This window comes from Simochromis diagramma, unplaced genomic scaffold (genome assembly GCF_900408965.1).
Source record: "Simochromis diagramma unplaced genomic scaffold, fSimDia1.1 OVJJ01000304.1, whole genome shotgun sequence".
NCBI classification, from domain to species: Eukaryota; Metazoa; Chordata; class Actinopteri; order Cichliformes; family Cichlidae; genus Simochromis; species Simochromis diagramma.
This window is the reverse complement of record NW_024387030.1, coordinates 12,722,145-12,744,032: the sequence shown is the minus strand read 5'-3', so window position 1 is coordinate 12,744,032 and position 21,888 is coordinate 12,722,145. Positions and strand designations below refer to the sequence as shown.

The 21,888-nt window shown below is 41.4% G+C and overlaps 1 protein-coding gene across 1 annotated transcript in view; it reads right to left on the bottom strand.

The window, feature by feature from the left end:
* ltk (leukocyte receptor tyrosine kinase) overlaps positions 1-21,243 on the bottom strand; it is a 64,544-nt gene extending 43,301 nt beyond the window's left edge. Inside the window, exon 1 of the mRNA XM_040041688.1 lies at positions 20,977-21,243. Within this exon, the coding sequence (XP_039897622.1) occupies positions 20,977-21,028 (52 nt within the window). The 5' untranslated portion in view covers positions 21,029-21,243. The remainder of the gene's footprint in view (positions 1-20,976) is intronic.
* Between the last annotated feature and the right edge of the window lie 645 nt (positions 21,244-21,888).

The following is a 21,888-nucleotide window of genomic DNA, read 5'->3' as shown; positions in this document are numbered from 1 at the left end:
TTTGGGGCAACTGTGCCTCAGTAGGGAGAGCAGGTCACACACTAATTGGAAAGTCAGTAGTTTGATCCCCAGCTGCTTCAGTGGGGCTTGTGTCCTCAGGCCTGATACCAAACCTCTCCCAAACATGCATCCATTGATGTGTGTGCATGTCAGTGTGTTTGTCTGTGTGTCGATGACAGGAAAAGCATTGTATAGCCCAGTTAAAAGTGTTGCATGCCTGTGTTTGAGTGGGTGCATGTGGCTTGCAGCGTAAAGCGCTCTGGGTGGTCAATAAGTCTAGAAGAGCGCTGTTTGAATGCAGTCCATTTACCTTGGCAGAGCATGCTCTCCCTTCTGATTATATTGTGTATGAATGGTTGAAAAAAGATTTTAAAGTGCTGCTCTAATCATACCTAGAGTCTAAATCGCTGTTTAGTTTTCTTTCACGTGTGACAAAGAACAACATGAAATGTTCTTAACCCCACTCGGTGGAAGCCATCACCACTTTCGCAACTTAAACTTTGGCGTACTTTTGCTAACATAGCTTCAAAACATCCCCCAAGTTTTCCCTTGCTTAACCAGATGCTACAAACAAACCACATGACATATTTCATCATAAACCAGAAAGGTTCAAGTTTAAATTCTTTAAAAAAACAACAACAACAAAAAAAACACAAAAAAACAAACAGACACGAATGGTTAATGTTGTTTTCCCCATCCATTTCTTTAATCTACCACCTCCGGCTATCAGTGCTTTAATTTCTTCCTTACAGACAAGCAACTCAATTTAATGAAACTATCACAGAGCGCGTTACTCATGCAATATCTGGCTTATGATGCGACTGTGGCCCTAATTAGAAGTTACAGGAAATGAACAAAGCAACAGAAATCAAAGTTGAGTCTATAAAAATGTACTTTTTCTTCCCGTCTGATGCCAGGTCGCCACTTACCACTTAATGCTTCGAATGTCATTAACCATCAAGTTACCAAGAAAAAGATTTCTCGGATCTTTTCTTTGCCCCTTACAGACTGTTCTTGGAAGCTTGTCCAAAAGAAGCAAAATGCTGCTATCTCCTCTCAAAACCTCATCTATTTAGCTCCATGCACACACACAAACACATATTTGGAAACCATTTGTACATACCAGCACGATCCTGAACCATAAATCTACTTTAATTTTATGTCAGTCATCCACAAAGCCATTAGAAAGAAGAGGTATTAGACATGCAGAGGCAAATTAAAATTCACTCAGGGCCCTGAAATTGTCCTTAATGTCTTCAGGTTTCGTGTATCCAAATAAACATGTAGACATATGGGGAACAGCTGCGGACAGCCGTCATCACTACTGGAAATTGAAGCAAATTGCTGGCTTTCATTCAGGGTTGTGCTCCCATTTATTGAATAGTCAGGTGAATATTGAAGCATCAGAAAAAAATACAGTGCTACTGTGTACAATACGGTGTAATGCGTTTTTTTTTTAAATGCATACAGTACAACATGAATATTCCAGCTTTTAAACATGAAATGGATTCACATTTTGCATTTTCCTAGCAAAATATGGAGAAATAGGTTGTGGCTCAAGACTTTTGCACAGTGCTGTACCCAAACCTGCACATTTTCTTACTCAAGTCGTTTTGTTTTAAAGATTTCATTGTGGGTTTCAGCTCAACCGTTTGCCAGTAAATTCCCTGTTGAAACTCTAAGGTTGGAAATGTGTCAACGCAGCGTTTGCTGATTTAAGAATATTAACCGAAAGCATGTCAGAATCCACCAGAAAATATTCCCACAGTGTTCCCTTTCTCTAAAAAGTGTTTGCTTGCTATGCATGACAGGCCTGTCAAGCTTTGGTTCTGCTTGTGTCTAAATGATATGCATTGCTGTGGTAATATGTCAGAAAATGTGAGACGGTGACTATCCAAAATATGAAGCAGGGAAATATCTGGTCTTATTGCACTTTCAGTATGGAAGAAATCCACAGGTCTCATTTTTTTGTGTGCAATTTTTTATTTGACAAGTGTATCTGATAGGATAAGAGACTTCAGCTGTCGAGTTAGCCAAATAAAAAGGGCAATCCAAAGAATCACATTAGTTTCGTATGAACTGAGGAATCCAGTTTTGTCCACAACAGCGACTGTGGACTTTGTCTCCCCTTTGCTCATATGGAAAGCAGATATCTTTTAATGTTTGCACAGGTGGCAGCAATAGAAGCAACAATAATGTTTTAAATGGGAAACTTACTCTTGTTTGCAGAGTAACTGAGAGTCACTGGATTTAAAAAAAAAAATCATCTTCCTTAATTTTTCTGTTGCAGTTTTTTTCCTGGAATTTTATTTTTAAAATTTTAACAACACTAGGGTGGAAACCTCGTGAGTGAGTCTGCATACAAATGACACCACGATACTGAACCCAAAGCAGCTCATCATTACCTCCACAAAGGCAGTTATATTTTTGGCAGGGTTTGCCTGCGTGTCATTCTGTCTGTAAATGCAAGAGCTCGAAAAGTTTTGAATGTATCTGAATAAAACTTTGTAGGGGTGCAGAGTGGGGTCGTGTTGACAATCCATCAAAAATGGGCTTGCACCCACCAAGGTCTTCAAAGTCAACTTAATGGTTTATTGGTCAAAAATTGTCAAAAAGTCCTATAACTTACAAGCGTGGTGGGTATTGTCAAAATACAAGTATCATATAAAGATAAAGATCTGAAATAACATGTGACATTTGATCTCTGACCTCCTCTTCTTTAAGGTCAACAGACTGAACAGAAGGTCAAAGTGATTATAATGCTATATAGAGATATTTACTGCCATTGTTTGTATTGAGAACATTTAGGGATGTAGGTAGTGATATACAGCATGGGGATTCTAAGTATCCCATTACTTTGGACCTCTGACCTCTTCTTTAAGGTCAAAAAAAGTCAAACTTTCATAAAATGTCTTTTATCTTTAAAACTATGTTCAAAATTCTCCTCCCTTTATTTGTATTAGCAACATTTAGGAAATGATACTGGTATATGGGGATACTACATTTGACATTATAGTTTGCATTCAAATATCATGTCACGTTTGACCTCTGACCTTTCTTTAAAATTGACCCCAATAAAGTCATCGATCATTTAAAAAAGTATTGTTAAGAGAAAGAGAATGAGCTGCTTGGCTAGTTAGAAATATGCTCTAGTTCAATATTACATAATAAGCTCAAGTTATTTGTATCCAGTTGTTGACAAATCTGTTACAAATGACCCATTACCTACGTCTACATAATGTCTGCATAATCAAAGTAAACACCTGTCAGGCTAACCCTTATCTGAGTATTACAGCACTACAAACTTCTTACGGTATGTTTAAAAAGATCAAAGAAAATAAAATGAATATATACAAAATACAATACTATTCCCTTAAAAGTAAATACCACAAGAGAGTGAGCTGCTTTGGTGGAGGTTTGCGCTCTCTGAGTGCTTCCAGTTGATTTTACTATTTATACCTGTGATTTGCTTTTTAAGTGCCTGTAGAAGTGCTTGTTCATGGGAGGTCTTGGGATTATTGGGCTTCTCTTTGTGTTATTGTAGGGTCTTTACCAAGCACGTTGAGAAGACCGCTGTTTTGATTCTTTCCACTATATAAATAAAACTGAACTGAACTGAAGGCGAATTGATAGTTTTCGTGTGATTATGTCAAAATGGTACATGCAGACCTGATTTTACCCTCATATTAGAGACGCAAATTATCAGATGAAAACGAGAGATGTACAAAAACAAACTGAATCTTATTTGTTTAAATAAGGAAAGCATTAAGTATCCAATGACAAAACTCAGCAACTTTTTATCAAGAAAATTTGGATTCAGCACTTCTGATGTCACTTCTGCTTATTTCCACTCTCTCAAGGTGTAAAACTTTAGAAAAAAAAGCAAAGTCTTGTGAGAGTTCGTCTGGATCTTGCACAAGAAGCAACTTTAAAAAGCCGAAAGACTTCAGAGGTGGAGATACCAAAAAAAAAAAAACATGGAAAAAAAGTATTCACTGGCAAGGTTATGAGAAAAAACTGACAAATGAGGCAGCTCCCTGAAAGAACACACTAGAAAATCAAGTTATGTTGTCCCTGGCTTAAAAAGAAAATTCATCTTCATACTGAACATTACAAAACACTGTTTGTTCTCCAAACACCTTTTTGCTTTTAGACAATGAAGACTTAAAGTAAGGGGCTTTCTCAGGGTCAGAACAAAGAGAAAGAAAAAAAACCCCACATTTACCCAAAATTTCACCTTAATGCAATTAAACAGTTATGAATTTATGGGTCTGGGGAAAATTATTAGTCACTTGAAGTGAATAAAAAATGGAAATATCTTCTTCCTCTTTTTAAAAATATATATACACACCAGTACCTTAACCCATGTTCACCCAGTAGGCTTTAATGATCAGGACTGCATTTGTGTTGATGGAAATCGCAACCAAAGACCTTCTGGATTCAACTCTACCTCTGTGTCTCAGCAAATGGAGAGGTCGTCTCCATTATATAATATAATAGAGCCTCTATTATATATATATATATATATATTTTTTTTTTTTATAAAAACTAGACAGATGGATGACTGTACATGTCCAAGTCAAAATATGCACACCTTTGCTGAGCTTGAACGTCTTGCCAGCATCCACACAGACTTCTGAGGACCCATTCATGTGCAGTGAATCAGCCTTTGGCATTTAGGAATTAAGACCCATAACTCAATTTATGATTTAATTGGCTGCAGCATGACTTCATTTAACTGGCCTATCGTGTGAGATACGCAGCTTCTTCCCAGAAAGTCCCTTTTCAACAAAACACAGAGATTTTAACGCAACATGCAATTTTCTGTTTTTTCCTTCCCGATTATGAATACAAAGCTTAAAAGCAGCATAGACACAAGCTAATAAGAATTTCAATTCAAGGTGGCTTGGCACAGTTTAGCTGAGATGGAAAAAGGACATGGGAGTTTGACGGAAAATCAACTGAATAAAAGCTTGGAGTGATGGGGACAGTAAAAAGCTCTCACTACATTAACATGAGTTATGTTTTCGCAAATACATTTTCATTCTTGTCAGAGTATGCCAAAAGCCCTTCTTCTTTACATACATCTCAAACGGTGTTCATATAGAAGAAGAAAAATATGCCATCTATACATTTCTGTAGCCCGCAATACACAATCCATCATGCAAATTAAATAAAAACTGCACAATCCAAACCAAAATCTGGTTTATTGCGTTAGTTTCAAATGGACTGGTGGGTTATTTATTCACACTGCTGACTTATCCAAATACATTAAGCCACAAGGTGGTCTCAAGAAAATAGACATTTATCTGGCTTTAGCTTGGTGGGGGTGGCATTAAGTTATGATAGCAAAAACGAGGTGAACAGGGAGTTCTCTAGCCTTGACTTAGTAGTTTCAGTTGTGTAAACCAATGATGTCACTAGTATGTAACTCTTGGAAATAATTACAGACACAGTTTTTTTTTTCAGAAGATTACCATTTTTGAACTCTACACACTACGTTCCCTTTAGCCTATATGTAGCCTATATACTTTTTTACTTCACAATTAGCTGATATGAGATAAAATCTCTCATAGACCTCGTGTGTCCCAGCTGGCCAGCAACAAACACTAGATATTGTTACTTATTTTATCTCATTTAATCTTTATTCTCCTGTCATGCACACCTAGACGATGGTCAGTAACCCTCTGATAACCACCAGTCACTAGGGAAAACTCCCCGATCAAATGCAAGCGGGCGTAGGAGGTTGCTTGCTGTCGCTCTTAGAAATTGTCTGGAAAGAAGTATACCGCGTTTCACTGGAAACCTCCTTATGGTTGCAGAGGTCAGAGGTAGTTTGTATGGAAGACACTGACTTGTTTTGCACGTTCCTCACCAACTCCTCGCTAATTAGTGAGTTAATGAAACTGAAGACTGTGGCACAAACTACAAACAGAGACCGTCTGCCTTCAAAGCAAAGCTGCACCTTTTGAAATGCTTTCGTTTCGGCAACTCACAACTAACGCAGAAACACATCCGATAAAAAAACATGCATATGTTTATTCGGAAGGTTTAATACACAGATCAGCACCAAGAACACGTGAGCAGCTGACAGTGTCCGAACTGGTCGCTTCGACATCTGTCAGGATAAAACCCCGGGGGGTCCGAGGGGACTGAAGCAGGACCTTCTCATCTCAAACCACAAAGTTCAACTCCCACTCAGTCTGAATGAGCCAGTAAGCTGACATTTCTTCCCTGAGATCAAACAGCAGTGTCTCAGTTCAGCATTAAAGGCATAAATTAGACCCTTTTTTTTTTTTTTAGAAAAAAATCACTGTATGACTCACTGAATCACTTTGCTTTAGCGAACCTGAATATCTGCTGCCCAGTGATTTAAGACTGATTCCGTCTGACAGTTTGTTGAAGCGACATTTCCTCCTATTGCACAAGGCTAAATGCATTTAGGGTTTCCTGTAAGAATGTGTTGTTTGTTGTTTGCTCCTAAATGAGCACCAGAAAAACCAGAAAACCACAATAACTCCGTTAGTATATACAGAAAAAGAGAATAAAGGCAGTCTGGATCTCAGCCGCTACCCAATCATTCTGCAGAACAGACATCAAAACCCTTTCTGACATATTAATATCCTTCTTAAATGCCTACCTTCTCCTGTGTGTCTTTGAGGAAATGTGAAACATTTAAATGCCTAAAGCCAAACTGGGGTGAACTCTGAGTCATATTAGTGAAGAAACACAAAGCTGTGCTTAGATGTTGCATAATGAATACAACAAAGGCATTGATGAAGCATGGCACCAACACAAATATATGTTATTGATGAATGTGCGGTTTTGTCCTGGTTCTGGAAGACTTGAACAGCTCTCCATTCTCTTGTAGACATCTGGGAGTGCGTGGGAATTTATCCAACTACTCCACATGTGTTTTGTGGACCTGTAGAAGGAGTGCTTACCACACCTCAAGGAGTGTCCTGTTAGGGAAGCTTTGGGAGTTTGGTTATCAGACCTGTTTTTGCAGGCTATTCTGTCCCTGTAGAAAGAGCCTGCTTCACTGTTAGTAGTATATCAGACTGGTTTGCAGAGCATGTTGGACTCCACCAGGGTTGTCAGTTGTTATTGATTCTGTTCATAATTTTTATAGATAGAATTTCTAGGTACAGATGAACAATTGCAGATGATGTAATTCTACAGGCTTCATCAAATGAAGGCAGTGTGAGGGTAAGTGTAAAGCAGCTGGGATGAGAATTAGAATCCCCAAGTCTGAAAACCTCAGTCAAAAAAGGATGATGTGTCCATCTCATTTCCAGGTTGGAAATGAGTTGCTGCTCCAAAGCGTTCAGGAATCTTATGGATTTTGTTTATGAATGAGGGAAGGAGATTGACACACAGATTATTCCTATTCTTTCCTTCATCTATGGCAACAGGGTGTGGGGAGTGACCCAAAGAATGAGACTGTGCACGCAAACAGCATCACGTGTCTGTCCTCAACCTTAGAGATAGGGTGAATGGCTCAATCATTGGGGAAGGACTCAGAATAAAGTCGCTACACCTCCACATTGAATGGAGACAGCTGACTTGGTTCAGGCATCTGACTAGGGTGCCTCCTGAATGCCTCTTAGGTGAGGCATGTCCTACTGGGAGCGGACCTTGGGCCAACCTAACACACACTGAAGAGATTGTTTTTCGGCTGGCTTGGGCATGACTCGGTGTCCCACCTGATAAGCTGCAGGAGGCTGCTGAGGAGTTTTTTTCGAAGGATTGATTATAACTAGAGTTCCTGCTGTGATCCCCCTTAAAGTGGTCCACAATATTGATTAATTTATTCTGGGAATTATTCTGCCCTATGGCAGCTGGGATGGGGTCTAACCCCTTCACAACCCTGAATTGGAGGAGCAGAAGAGAATGAATGCATGGATGGATAGATGGCTGGATTAGTAACAATAATGGATTGCATATATATATATAGCGCTTTTCGAAGCCCTCAAAGCACTTTCCAACTCCACTAGTCATTCACACACTGGTGGAGGTAAGCTACAGTTATAGCCACAGCTGCCCTGGGGCAGACTGACAGAAGCAAGGCTGCCATATCACGCTATTGGCCCCTCTGGCCATCACCAGTAGGTGAAGTGTCTTGCCCAAGGACACAACGACCGAGACTGTCCGAGCCGGGGCTCGAACCGGCAACCTTCCGATTACAAGGCGAACAGCCAACTCTTGAGCCATGATTATTGTGGGAAATGGTCGTTGTTGTCATGGACATTAATTCTTTTAATATTGTTTTTTTTGCCTTAACGTACCCCAATTTACAGTTAAAAGATATATAGAAATACTTAACAAATGTCTCTATAAAATGCTATATGCATTTAATAGATGTCTGAGTCCTCATAAATATTTCTGGAAAATATTTTAAGGGCCTAATACTAAGGGCTACTTATGGATGCAAGTATGTTCTCTGGCATAATGCTTTGTTTTCTGAGTACATAACTCCTCAATCATTTTTGCAGACTTCATCTTCAGACACACAGATCATCTTAGAGTTTGTTGCTGAATAAAGTGCAAAAAACTGACGTGCCATCAGCTACATTCTTAAAAACCACAACTCATCATTCAATTTCAGATTGACACAAAATAGTCTTGCAATGAGAGTATTCACCTTCCCATCTTGTTGCAGTTTTATCCTTTTTTCTTTTTTTTTTAGAGTTCCAGAGTTTTTAGAGTTAATTATGATCCACCAGCGTCTGGAACACGCTATTTGGGCTTTAAGAGCAAAAAGTTTAATTTGAAAAACTCAACACTTCTTCCAGAAGTAAACACCCACAGGATTTATTAGATGCCTTGCTTTATGAGGAGTGAGAAGTGAATATATTTAAACTTCGCTCATTTTTGTCAGATTGTTTATGACCATCTGCATATTTACATTTTTTTAAACACATACTCATAAATCATAACAAGAGAAACTTCTCATCGTTTGGGTGTGATTTATTTATGTGTGTTCTTCTTTTTATAACCTTCAAAAATATCAGTAGATATTATCTTTAGCCTATCGGTGTAAGTTCTGGTAAAGACTGAAAAAGTTGTGGCCTGTGAAAAATTGTTAAACTTTTCAATGAAATTCACTGTGCTGCCAGCTTCAACTGAGAGGAAAAGGTGAAAAGCCTTGACTTTGAGACGACACACTCTATTTGCAGACAGCAGTTGAGTAGGCGCCCCCTAGAGGCCAAATGCGACAATATTTGTAGAACTCAAGAGAATCTGTTTATTCTAAGTTTATTTTTTATTTAAAATAAAATAAAATAAAATTGCAGTGTGTCAGACTTCAAAACTTATTACCCTTCACCTCTGGGATACTAAAGATTTCCATTGTAATAAAATATTTCTGAACCCTCTTTGAGTATCGGGCTGCTGTTGACATACAGGACATCTCTGGAGATCTCAGAAACTGACACGGGTACTTATCAGTTCTTTTTTGATGGTTTACAATTGCAGGAACAACTTATTAGCCCTTAGGGATTTTCTCCAACTCTGCATAAATATGACCTATGATTTTCACTGAGTTGAAGTCATAAAAACAGTAATGAAACAAATTATACTCAGTCGTTATTTATTGAGGAAAATAATACGATATGGTAGGAAAAGTATGAGAAGGTGTTTTCAATCACTGGGATGAAAATAAGGGCCTGAGAGAGTGGTCTGTTTTTATTTAAAGAACAAGGATTTATCAAAGACTGCTAATTAGGACACATGTTCATGGAAGTGTGTAATGGCACGAACAAGGAGAGTTCTCTGGAAGTATATAAAGTATCAAATATCAGTATCGCTGTCGGTCCTATAAATATTCATTCACGAAGCAATTTGGAATTATAAAAACAATGAGTGAATTCTAAAAAAACACCCATCAATGTCCCAGAGGACAGTGGCTCATGCAGTGACAGTAGCCCTGAACACTGACACTAACCCTAGCAAAGAATAAAGACAATGTTTTTGGAGTGGCCTTAACTATGAATGCACTGATACAATATTTCCTAGTGTATCTGCTAAATCCTCATTTGAAAAGCAAGACTGGTAACATGACTCATCCATTTAATTCAGTTTTATATTGCTTACAACATGTAGCACTTGCTAGCAGAAGAGCTAACGTAGCATGAGGGATGCTAATATAGGGTGACCAACCGTCCTCTTTTCCCTGGACATGTCCACTTTTCACGTTCTGTCCGGGGCATCCGGGTGGATTTTCGAGATTGATGAAAATGTCCGGGTTTTCCATATGTGTGATGTACGTCCCTCGTACCGTCCCGGTAGTGGTAATTTTTCTTATACAGATGAGGCCTTACCTCTGTACCAGTATTAGGTTTTTAAGTTATTTTTTGCCCTTGTTGACTTGTAAAAGCCTATATGACATTTTTGTTTCACCATTCATTAACCGCACAGAGAAGGCATTGTTTAAATATGTTCAAATTTTCTTTAAGCAAACAGTATTATTAAAGTTCTTCATGACTGGGCCAAGTGTCCTCTTTTTTGGAGATCAAAATATGGTCACCCAATGCTAATATAGGGGCAGCTTGGGGGTATTTCACCTACTATTACAAACGCTGGATTGCTGCATCCCTGAACTTAGTCCAACAAAAACACTGCTCAGTTACCTGAAGTGAACAGTTCACGTAAGGAAACCCATCAACACCCGCAATTGGTGCTATTCACTGAAAAAAATGAGCTGAAATCAAAGGTTAGCACCAGTTTTCGCATTACAAATGCAAAACATGTTATTTTGGCTGATAAAAAAAAATAAATTATGCTGTCTAACTTGTTTTTTTCTCTTTTCCTACTTTAGAACTTGTCACATTGGGTCATTGTGGGTCACAGTCATAAATCATGAAAAAAACAGTTAGTTGCAGGCTATTAATCATTTTCATTTATCTGAGGCTTTGAATTACAGTATTAAGCAAGAAAACAAAAAACCTAACTTAGACACTTGAAATGTTTGCCAAGTCTAAAATCTCACTCATTTTCAATATCTTGCCAAAGGTCAGCTTCATATCATGTTTCTGCCTAATTGTATCTCTGGACTATTTTAACAACCTTCTTTAAAAAAAACTTTTTTTTATGGAAAAAAGGGTTTGGCTTTGTCCCAACCCAAAGTCGCCCTTGAACATGGGCGACACACAGCTGGCTACTCATCTATCTGTTAGCCAGCCAGAAGAGGGAAGCCCCCGAGGTCAGCTTTGATCCTCTATCCCTTCCTCTTTTTGCCAGCAGTGGAAAAAGATCATTACCCTCGAACTACACCTGAGCAATAGACATTAGACCAGCAACTTCACTACAAGGACACAGGAGGAAATACTCTCACTTGTCTCTTTGTGTTACAGGCTGTTGATGGCTCAGGAGGTGGATAGCAATAAACAGAAAGAGCATCCAAAATAAAAAAGACAGATGGAGTTCTAAAACATGAGGTCGATGCCAAAGCCTGCCAGACAACTTCAGAAAGGAGAAAGACTGAGGAAATGAGATGTTTTGAAGAGGAAAGTGAGAACAACTTGCATATGCAAATGATACAGTTTGCACTTCTTAAAACAGAGTGAACAGAGTGTTCATATAAATACAACAAATCCTCACACCAAGTTCCTGAAATATAAACACATAACTCCTCAGCAAGTTTAAAACTTGGACTTACCAGTTTATGCCTTAAATTCGCTCATCTTGGGTCAACCTTTCATTTTTTTTAATTTGATCTCGCCAAAAAAGTTGTCTTCTTTACCATTAATGCCACATTAAACAGCAGGTAAATTCTGGAGGTGAGTTTGGTTTTTCTATATATAATAATAGTCACTCCAATGTTGAACTGACATGCTTTGTATGTGAACGAGCGAAGGGAACATTGCATTCAAACTTTGTTGATTAAGTGCAGATCAGATCGGTCGTCTTTTAACATTCACAGAGACACATGGGGACCGAGACGCATAAAATAAACACAGGTGATTGGAACTATCATTAAAGCCTCACACACACACACACACACACACACACACACACACACACACACACACACACACACACACACACAGACTGCGTGTTAGCACTGTTTGAAATTCACAATCAAAATCAGATCCAGCAGTTAACCACATATTGAGTCAGGAAGCTTCACGCATTCACTGCAGTCACACTTCCATTGTATTTACCTTAGAGTCCCAATAGAATAGTATGCATAAGCAATCCCATTTAGTTTTAATTAGCAGATATCGTGAATAACTATAAAAGTTAAAGTGTGATCAAAGCACAAGCTGAAATCTGAGGATACAGTCAATTTGGCCTCTGTTACTGGAAGCAGAAACAGGGTAAACTACTGAAAATGGTCATACGGCAGAAAGAAAGCACGATCGGAATTTGACTCTTTGTACTTTATATTTTTGCATATTTTAAATTCTTTCATGATAAAACGCATTCTTGCCAATTCACATTTTTTCAGGAAATCCCCAGTGGCATTCGGTTAATTGATAAAAAGAAGTGATTGATTGAATCAGTGTGACAAGAATCACTTTCTCCTAAAACTAATGGGATAGTTGGCTTTTGTCTCTGCTTCTTCCTGTGCCATTTCAAAAAATGCAATTTTGGCACAACTCTTAGACATGAGGAGAAGGTAAGATTATGAAACTTGGATAACAGTAACTGTTTCTGTTGTACAATCCTATTTTAAAGCCATCTCCTTTATATATTTTCACGTTGCACTGTGTTAAAGCAAAGTCTGTGTGTTTAAATCTTTCTGTGGGGTGAAGGAGAAATTTCATCTGTCCATCTTTCTTCTTTACCACTTATCCACTTCATTGTCATGCAGGGACAAGAGCCTATCCATGCAGTCGCAGGGCGAGAGGCTGGGTTTATCAGAGGGCCGAGGATAAACATATATACGGTACTGCGCTAAAGTCTCGAGACACCTTGTATCTGATTTGCAAGGAACAAGATAAACAGGTGATTTACTGAACCCTGTGCAAACTTAGATGGAAACACAGTATATAAGGCAAAAAGAGATAAGACTCTCAACAAGTTTAAAACTCAATATTTAGTATGACCATCTTTATTCTTTAACACAGCCTGAACTCTATTAAACTTTCTTATAATTTCTTTATGGAGTCTACAGGAAAAGTCTTCCAGGCTTCTTGAAGGACATCCCAAAGCTCTTCTTTGGATGTTGGCTGCCTTTTGTTCTGTTCTCTGTCAAAATCATTGGGTTAAACAATTTTGAGATCCAGACTCTGGGGAGGCCAATCTATGACTGGGTGTTTTCTACCCAGGTATGCTTTTACTGCATTGGTGGTGTTGGCACTGGCCAATCAGGTGCTTTCCAGATCTATCTTTGGCTTTTTTGAGAGACTCAACTAAAGAAACGAGAACATGATATGTAATTTTGTGACAAGCTTGTGAAAAAGGGACAAACATGAACTCATTATTTAAGTTAGTTGCTTTCTTTTTAAATGCAAATTATTCATAGGTCAGTGTTAAGTGGCTTAACAAACAGGGAGATAAAATCTCTGAAGTTGATCTGGTACCAGACTCAACTGAAAATGAGTGAAAAAGTACTAAGAAGGACCTTCAGAAAACCTGGAGAACTTTTGCTCAAGACCACTTTTCAGAAAATGTCAAGAATGACTGATTGAAGCAAAATATAAAGATTTGATGAGCGGCTCAAGACTTTTGTACATATTACCGTATACATCTTTTAAATAATAGGAATTTAATTAACAGTATTAATTAAAAGAAATTGACAAAGATAAGCCTCTTTTAAAAAGACTGCACTGAAAATGTGTTTTTATGAGTGTTGCAAAAAAAATCCAATCTTTTCCTTCGGCCTACTGGGCCCAATAGTTCTGTACCATCTTTTTTGTATGAATGCAAAGTAATTTACTGTACACAAAACTTGTTTGGAGATGTTCAATCTCCAGTAAATGGTGACATGAAAATTACTGTCCAATATACCTGTAGTGCAGAACTTTGGCATGCCAATATTAACATGTACAAATTATATGGACAAGGAAATATTTTCAAACATTTCATCCTGATGATAATGGCAAGTAATGTTTCTGCTGTAATTTAGAGTGAGTTTTCAGCATACGAATCTGGTATTTTCCAAAAGAATATTTACCATTTGTAACTGGTTTGTCCACCACCCAAATTGCAGAGTGGATCAAAGATAAAGGTTGTTGGCATTGTGGACGGAATCACGCACCTGATGTGTGCACCCTGAAGGCACCCTGTAAAGTGTGCAAACAGCAACATCTTACAGTGCTGCATGAAATTTGCCAACAGAAGCCCAGGAAAGTCCTGATGGTTGGCACTGCCCCAGATACGTCCACCATCCACATTGATCACCCAAACCGTGCTCATAAGGTCCTGCTAAAGGTTGTGAAGGTGTATCTGTACAATGCTGAGTATTCATTAGAGGACCTTTGCTGTACTAGATGACGCTCGACCGATCCATCATCCTACCACCAGCTGTTGCAGCACCTCAATCTAGGAAGGAAGCCGCGCCCCTTCCATTAAGAACTGTTCGTCAGGATGTGAGTTCACCCCACGGGCCTCGGTCTCCTTGAGATTTTCCCCTACCCATAATCCTAAAGGTGAGATACCACATCCATCATGCCTTCACTGCTGACAAATGGGCCTTATCTGAGCACAGTTATCCATTCTATCCCCCAACGGCAACTCATGCAAACATCTGCGCACCTGCGGGGACTCCACTTTCCCCTGAGACAGGGTGCAGGCCTTTAGTCCTTATTGGCTCAGACTTCCCTCATCTGCTTATCCCAGTGAACCCTATACGGTCTGACCCTCCTGGGGGTCCATTGGCAGTCTGTACCCGCCTTGGATGGGCTCTGCAGGGTCCAGCTAACTTAGCCCAGTTCGCTGTGGAAGAGCAACAGTGTCTCTTTACTGGATCCCCAAGCAATGATCTCCTTCAACATGTAGAACGATTGTGGAAGGCGGATGTACTCCTATACACAAATGTGAAGACTGCGACACGTTCTAAGGAAGATCAGAAAGCACTTGAAGCTCTTGAGCAGCGCACTACCAGAGTACAGGTGGAGGGAGTGACATGCAACGCCCCTCCTCCGTCGCAAAGACATTCCTCGCCTCTATGCACCCAGGCTGGCCTTGCTACAAAAGTTACGGAGTACTGAACGTTGGATAGCGAGAGACCCAGGGCAGGCTGAAACCTATTGTCAGGAAGTACATAAACTGGAGGTGGTAGGCTATGTTGAGAAACTATCACCTGAGAAGGTGTATTGTTCGAGCGAGTCATGGTATCTACCCCACCATGTAGTTCACCACAACAACAAGGCTAGACTTGTATTCAACTGCTCATACCAATGCAACGGGCTAAGCCTCAACAGCCAGTTGCTTCCAGGTCCAATTCTGGGACCTTCACTGCTTGGGGTCCTCCTCCGCTTCAGGGAGCATACTGTGGCCATAAGTGGTGACATCAAGGCAATGTTCCACCAAATTCGGTTGCTGCCTGAGGACAAACCTCTGCTCCGCTTCCTATGGAGATCTATGAGGAAGGATGAGGAGCCAAGCGTGTACGAGTGGCAGGTTCTGCCTTTTGGTACAACGTGCAGTCCTTGTTGTGCCACCTATGCCCTCCAAAGACATGTCAGGGACAACAGCCAATGTAATGAAGATGACGGTGGAGAGGGCCTTCTACGTCGATAACTGTTTGCATAGTCTCCAATCTGCAGAGGAGGCTAAGACACTCATAGATCGGATGCGGGAGTTACTCGCCAAAGGGGGATTCGAGATTAGGCAATGGGCCAGTAACGTTCCATCGGTGTTGGAGCACCTGCCAGTGGAAGTCAAAGCAGCCAGCACAGAGCTTTGGCCAGCACAGCCAAGACCCAGAAGAACCAGCTCTGGTCCTTTGTTGGAACTGTCTCACTGACCGCCTTGGATACAGGCATCGATTTGTGGAGTACTCTCTGCCCACACTGAGAAATGTTTATCGGGTGATGGCATCGCAGTATGATCCTCTGGGCTACCTCAAACCCTTCTCAACTCGAGCAAAGGTTTTAATTCAGGATCTTTGGAAGGCAGGAGTTGGATGGGATAAACAAATCCATCCTACGGCCCTACTAGACAGATGGACACAGTGGGAAAAGTCACTAGTGTACTTGCCACAGGTGGAATTACCAAGATGCTATGTCCCACCAAGAGCAGACACCGGGAGACCAGGTGGAGGGGCTCACATATTTTGTGATGCCTCCGAAAGAGCCTATGGAGCGTCGCCTATCTATGAACACAGGACTCCCAAGGCGACGTCCACGTGGCATTCATGATGGCGAGGTCAAGAGTAAGCCCCCGGAAACAGATTTCTATGCCACGTTTGGAGTTATGTGCAGCTCTTGCCGGAACCCAACTGGCTAGAGTACTCGAGACCGAGCTGGCATTTCAACCCAGTGACATCACCCTATGGAGTGACTCAACAACAGTTTTGACCTGGATCCAATCCGATTCATGCCGCTATAAGGTCTTTGTTGGTACCAGGATTGCCGAAATACAAGATCTTACTGAGGTGTCAAGTTGGAGATATGTCAACACCAAGGACAATCCGGCTGATGACCTCACGCGAGGGAAAACCCTTCTCGAGCTGAGTCAACCAAACCGTTGGACTCAGGGCCCACCTTTCCTTTTAACGAACCCTGATACCTGGCCAACTCTCCGTGAAGGTGAAGGTCAAGAAGACAATGGGGAGCTGAGAGCAACAGCATTCTGTGGAACCACCACCACATGCAGTCCACAGCTAACGGTGCCAATTTCCAATTTTGGCAAATGGAGTGCAGTGGTTAAGGCTGCTGATCACGAAAACCATGTCATGACTGCTACAGATGCATCAGCTGCTGAGCTGCATCTCCTGAAACAAGCTCAAAATGATAGCTTCCCCGAGGAATTACAGGCCCTGGCTGCTGGTAAGGCAATTCATAAGCAGAGTCGCCTGCTAACACTCGCTCCGGAGGATGACCCGGCTATTGGGCTGATAAGAGTTGGGGGCAGACTAAGAAGAGCAGAAGGTTTGGACTTGGATGCCATGCACCCCATAGTCCTTGACCCGCAGCATCCGGTGTCCAAACTGCTGATCAGAGAATATGATGAGCAGCTGTTGCACCCTGGGCCAGAACGAGTCTTCGGGGAGATAAGGAGAAAATATTGGATTCTCCAAGGAAGGGAGGCAATCAAGCGGCACCAGCACAGCTGTGGTGAGTGTTGAAGGTGGCGAGCCCGTCCTAATATTCCTCGGATGGCAGATCTACCCCCCGCGAGGCTGCGCCTATACAAACCACCCTTTTGGTCCACTGGAGTCGACTGCTTCGGTCCTTACAACATCAAAGTAGGACGGCGCACCGAAAAGCGTTGGGGTATCATATTCAAATGCATGACTACGAGCTGTGTGCATCTTGACCTGTTGGACAGCATAGATACTGATGCCTTTCTCATGGCTCTGCGTCTGTTTATTGCACGCCGGGGCAAGCCATATGAGATCCTATCTGACTGTTCAACTTCAGGGGAGGAGAGATCGAACTGCGGTCTAGTTTCTCAGCTCTTGAAGCCCCCATTAAAGAGTAGCTGGCGGAGCAGAGGATTGAGTTCCGGTTTAATCCACCAGGTTCCCCCCATTTTGGAGGTACTTGGGAACGGGAGATAAGATCTGTGAAGGCAGCTCTTCAAGTGGTGCTGGGAGGCAATACGGTCACAGAGGCAGTTTTGCAAACTGTGTTGGTCGAGGTGGAAGGGATCATTAATGCAAAGCCTCTCGGCTATGTCTCTTCAGATGTAGCGGATCTGGATCCAGTCACACCCAACTTATTGCTAATGGGGCGACGAGATGCATCACTCCCCCAGGTGATTTATGCTTCGAGTGAGATGCTGGGAAGATGGCGATGGCGCCATAGTCAGATTCTGGCAGACCATTTTTGTTCCAACTTCCTGCGTCACCATCTGCCTGATTTTCAGAGGAGACAAAGATGGCAGGGTGATACTGACAACTTAACCACAGGTCAAGTGGTTATGGTGGTTGACTCACAACTACCGCGAGCGCAGTGGCTTATTGGAAAGGTGGTCAAGGCCTGTCCAGGGCCAGACGGTCGGGTGAGAGCGGCTGAGGTGACAATCAAGGGACAGACATATCTTCGACCTGTTGCCAGATTAGTCAGACTCTCAGCCTGGGAGGATGAGGAGGACTGTAAACCCAATGATGCTTAGACTTTCGGTTGAAGGGCAAATTTACTACTTAAATTTGGGGGCAGCTGTGTCTCCTTATATTTCAGTTGCATAGTTATAAGTGCACTGGTAATGTCTGCCGATAAGTTCCACTTTGTTCTTACTGTTTGCTACAGTGATGACGTCACATGCTTTTACGACGGTCCTGCCGTATCACGAGTCCGGGGAGCACTAGGCATGCTTTTCTCCATGAGTGCGGGTGAATAGCGATCTCCAGCCGTGTGCGTTCCTGTGCAAATGTGAGTCAAAATCCCTCCAATTCTACGAGTCCATTTCCACTTATAGCACGGCTTGTACTTTGATGATAATTACAGGGGGTTTAGGCTAGGAGATTTATCGAGATTGGTAGAGGCATGTGACTTACCACCGTAGCCTTTGTTGCGGGTTGGATCTGTGCACCGCAGTTGGGTTATTTAGCCACTAGAGGGCACTGAAGACCATGTAATTGTCAACTTTTCCTAATTTTGGGGCATTAGGTCTTTTCTGTTGCCTGAGATATGCAGGTCTTCTTGTTTCCTGCCTGTTCAAATGGGATTGTGGGACTTTCTTGTGTCAGAGCATTCACCTCCGGGCATTATTTGTGTTACAGTTCATTATATTGGTGTGATGTTGGGAAGTGATAATTGTTATATTTACATGTGATAATTGTTTCTCCTTGTTTCTTGTTATTCAGAACCACACGTCTGTCCGTCCCTCCCACACTTGTTAAGTATGCCTACTGCTGTACTGTTGAGCTGCTGTTAACTTCCATTAAAGTATATCTGGACATCACTCTCTGTGCCCCACTCTCTGACCGGAGTTTAAGTCCTGAGGGAGCTATCATCCCAGGATCCCAGAGATAACTTTCTAACAGTGATGTTTAAAAAAACATAACATAATGATAGGATCTTAATAATACACATATGATGAAAAAACACCAATGCAGGAGTATGAGAAACAGTTCACTGAGCGGCCACTTGAGCCGGCCTCAAATGGCCTCCTAGACCCTGCTGATAAAATGCCCCAATTTAGAGAAGAGATAAACATGTTTACAGAATAGTGATGTCACCGATGGGTGACCTCACAGCGCACACATCCATCATTTATACAGTTTATCATGTTAATCAACACTAAGCACACAATAGGACAGTGCTACCAACCTGGTTAATCACATCCGCCCTTTGATCACACAGTATTTGCCACAGCAGAGAAAGCAATTTTCAGTCAGATATGTATCAGCTGATCTGTTTTGCATTTCCACTTGAGTGTAATTGTAATTTTTATGGGCTTTCTATAATTATGGTTAAAGATTCTCTCTCCAACTCCCCACATGTAGTTTGAGAATACTGCGAATAGATAATGTTGCGAAAATCAAATATTGGCCGCGCTGGTATGAGAAGACTATCCCTCACGAGTCGGATGCATGCTAGATGTGCCTCAGGCACAGAGAGGGGAGGAGGGGGATCTGACATAATACTGTGAGTTTTGGCGGAGCTCATCCTGGACTCATTCCTGTCACTGGAGTGACTGCAGTAAGAGCCACTTACACTGATCCAGCCACAGTGGCTGCTAAAGCCAAGGGGAGGGGCTCCTGCATGTGGCTTTTTCTTGCAAATAAAAAAACGAGGTGTTGTTGCTTCAAGTGGAGTAAGCTATCTACAGCCCTCTTTAGGTACATGTTGATTGGCTAAACATATATGATAAATACAGCTATTCAGCAGAAAGAGAAAGCATGTGGTGCTGCATCAACCTGTGTGAAACATAACAAAATATATGAGCACTTACCAGCAGTAGTACTAATAATAACCCCCCCCCTCTAAAGAACTAATAACAAATCTGGCTTTCAATAAGCATGAGCAGATCATTAAAAATAGCATTAGCATGTAGAAAGTGAACTAACTGTGCTGCATGAGATGATTTAAAGCCAGAGGAAGTTACAGTGATGCTAATAAGCCAGCTCTAGTGGATCCCTGTGAGTGAGTTCACCATCATTTCCCTGACCACATGACATGCCTCTGCTGGTCACAAACACTCACTCTATTCATATGAAATTAAGCCTGATTGGATCTGGCAGGCAAGAAGCACAAACAAACGTGATTTTCTTCCAGTAAACAATGATTCATGGATTTTTTTTTCTCTAAATACTAAAAAAGGGGGGGAAAGGAAGAAAATTCAGGCCTTTTTTGTTTAATGATATTTGCCTTTTTCAGCTAGGTTTAACAAAACAAAATCTGGGTTAATCTGCTTAAAGCCTAAAGAAAAATGTCATATTTTCCTCTGTTTATTTAAGATAAGCAGTATAACCAACAGCATACAATTATTATGTAACCCCATTAACTGCTCCGAGAGCCCATTCCTTGCCAAGTCTTGTCGTCCTGCTGCAGTGTAAATGAATGTAAATCAAATTCCGTCAAGTGTTGCCTCCAGAGAAAATGACACCTCGCCTGATGTCGCTTCTCAGAGTGGATGTGGAAGCACCGCTGGGACGTGTGCGAGACGGCGCGTTTTTGTGCCAAAGATTCATGATCGGATCAAACTGCAATAGACTCTGTCTAAACCCTGGACCAACTCTCCCCCGTGGCCCCTGCGAGTGGCACGACGCTGCAGAAAGGCTAATTAACGCGGCACACTGTTGCCAAATGTGCCCATTCAACCATTTAAAGAAAACACAAAGTAAGCGCAAAAAGGAGACAGAAGACGGGAAAAGTTTTACCAAAACACTCACTGGAGTCAAAGTGCGTGACTTACTTATCAAAATGAAGAAGGGGAGATAAGTGTTGTGGTTTTTTATATAGTCCATGGCTCCTCTTTCTTCGGCGGCAGCTCCACAGAGAGTCCGTGTTGGGGGTTTCCTTGTTGGCACCTTTTAAGCCCTCATGAATACGCTGAAGAGAAACCCGGCTCGTGAAGTTAACGATTAACGGTCACACGCGCGCTCCTCCAGACACTATAGTTATTTCTCAAGTTGCGCACTGTTACTCATTCCGGTGATGCTGATGCTGCTGCAGCTCCCAATGACGACAACCGCCCCAAACCCTCCTCCCTCCAAACCCTCCTCCCCTGCCTCTGCTCCCTTTCACTGCGTGTTAGTCACCAGTCAAAAGGGCTCCGAGTCCAAGAGAAGCTTTCAGGCTCACTCTGCCCACATATGTCAAGACAGACTTTTATGGAAAGGACTCTGTGAACCAGCTTCTCACGCCAGGATTAAAAACCTTACCCTGAGAAAATCAAATTAAAAAAAATAAAGCGGACATTATTGCATAATTGAAGTAACATCGCAGAAAATCATTAAACATTTTTCCATATTTCAGTTTTATCTGAACAGTGTCAAAAACAGCAAAAAGGGAACATCTGTAGATAAAATGAATGCAGTCGAATGCAATAGTCATATACTAGAGCCTACTTATATTCATGAAGACTAGCTATAAAGATAAGCCTTCCAACTTTATGGTTATTTTGGAAGTTTGGAGTTTATGGTGTTGTAAATAGACACATATAAGGTTTTACTTACTAGACCTTGTTAGTATCGGTTTGGACCCCGTTTTGCCTTCAGAACTGGTTTAATTCATCGTGGCAGTTGCAGCAGATTTTTTTTTTTTTTTGGCTGCACATCCATGGTGAGAATCTCCCATTTCATCACATCCCAAAAATGCTCTATTG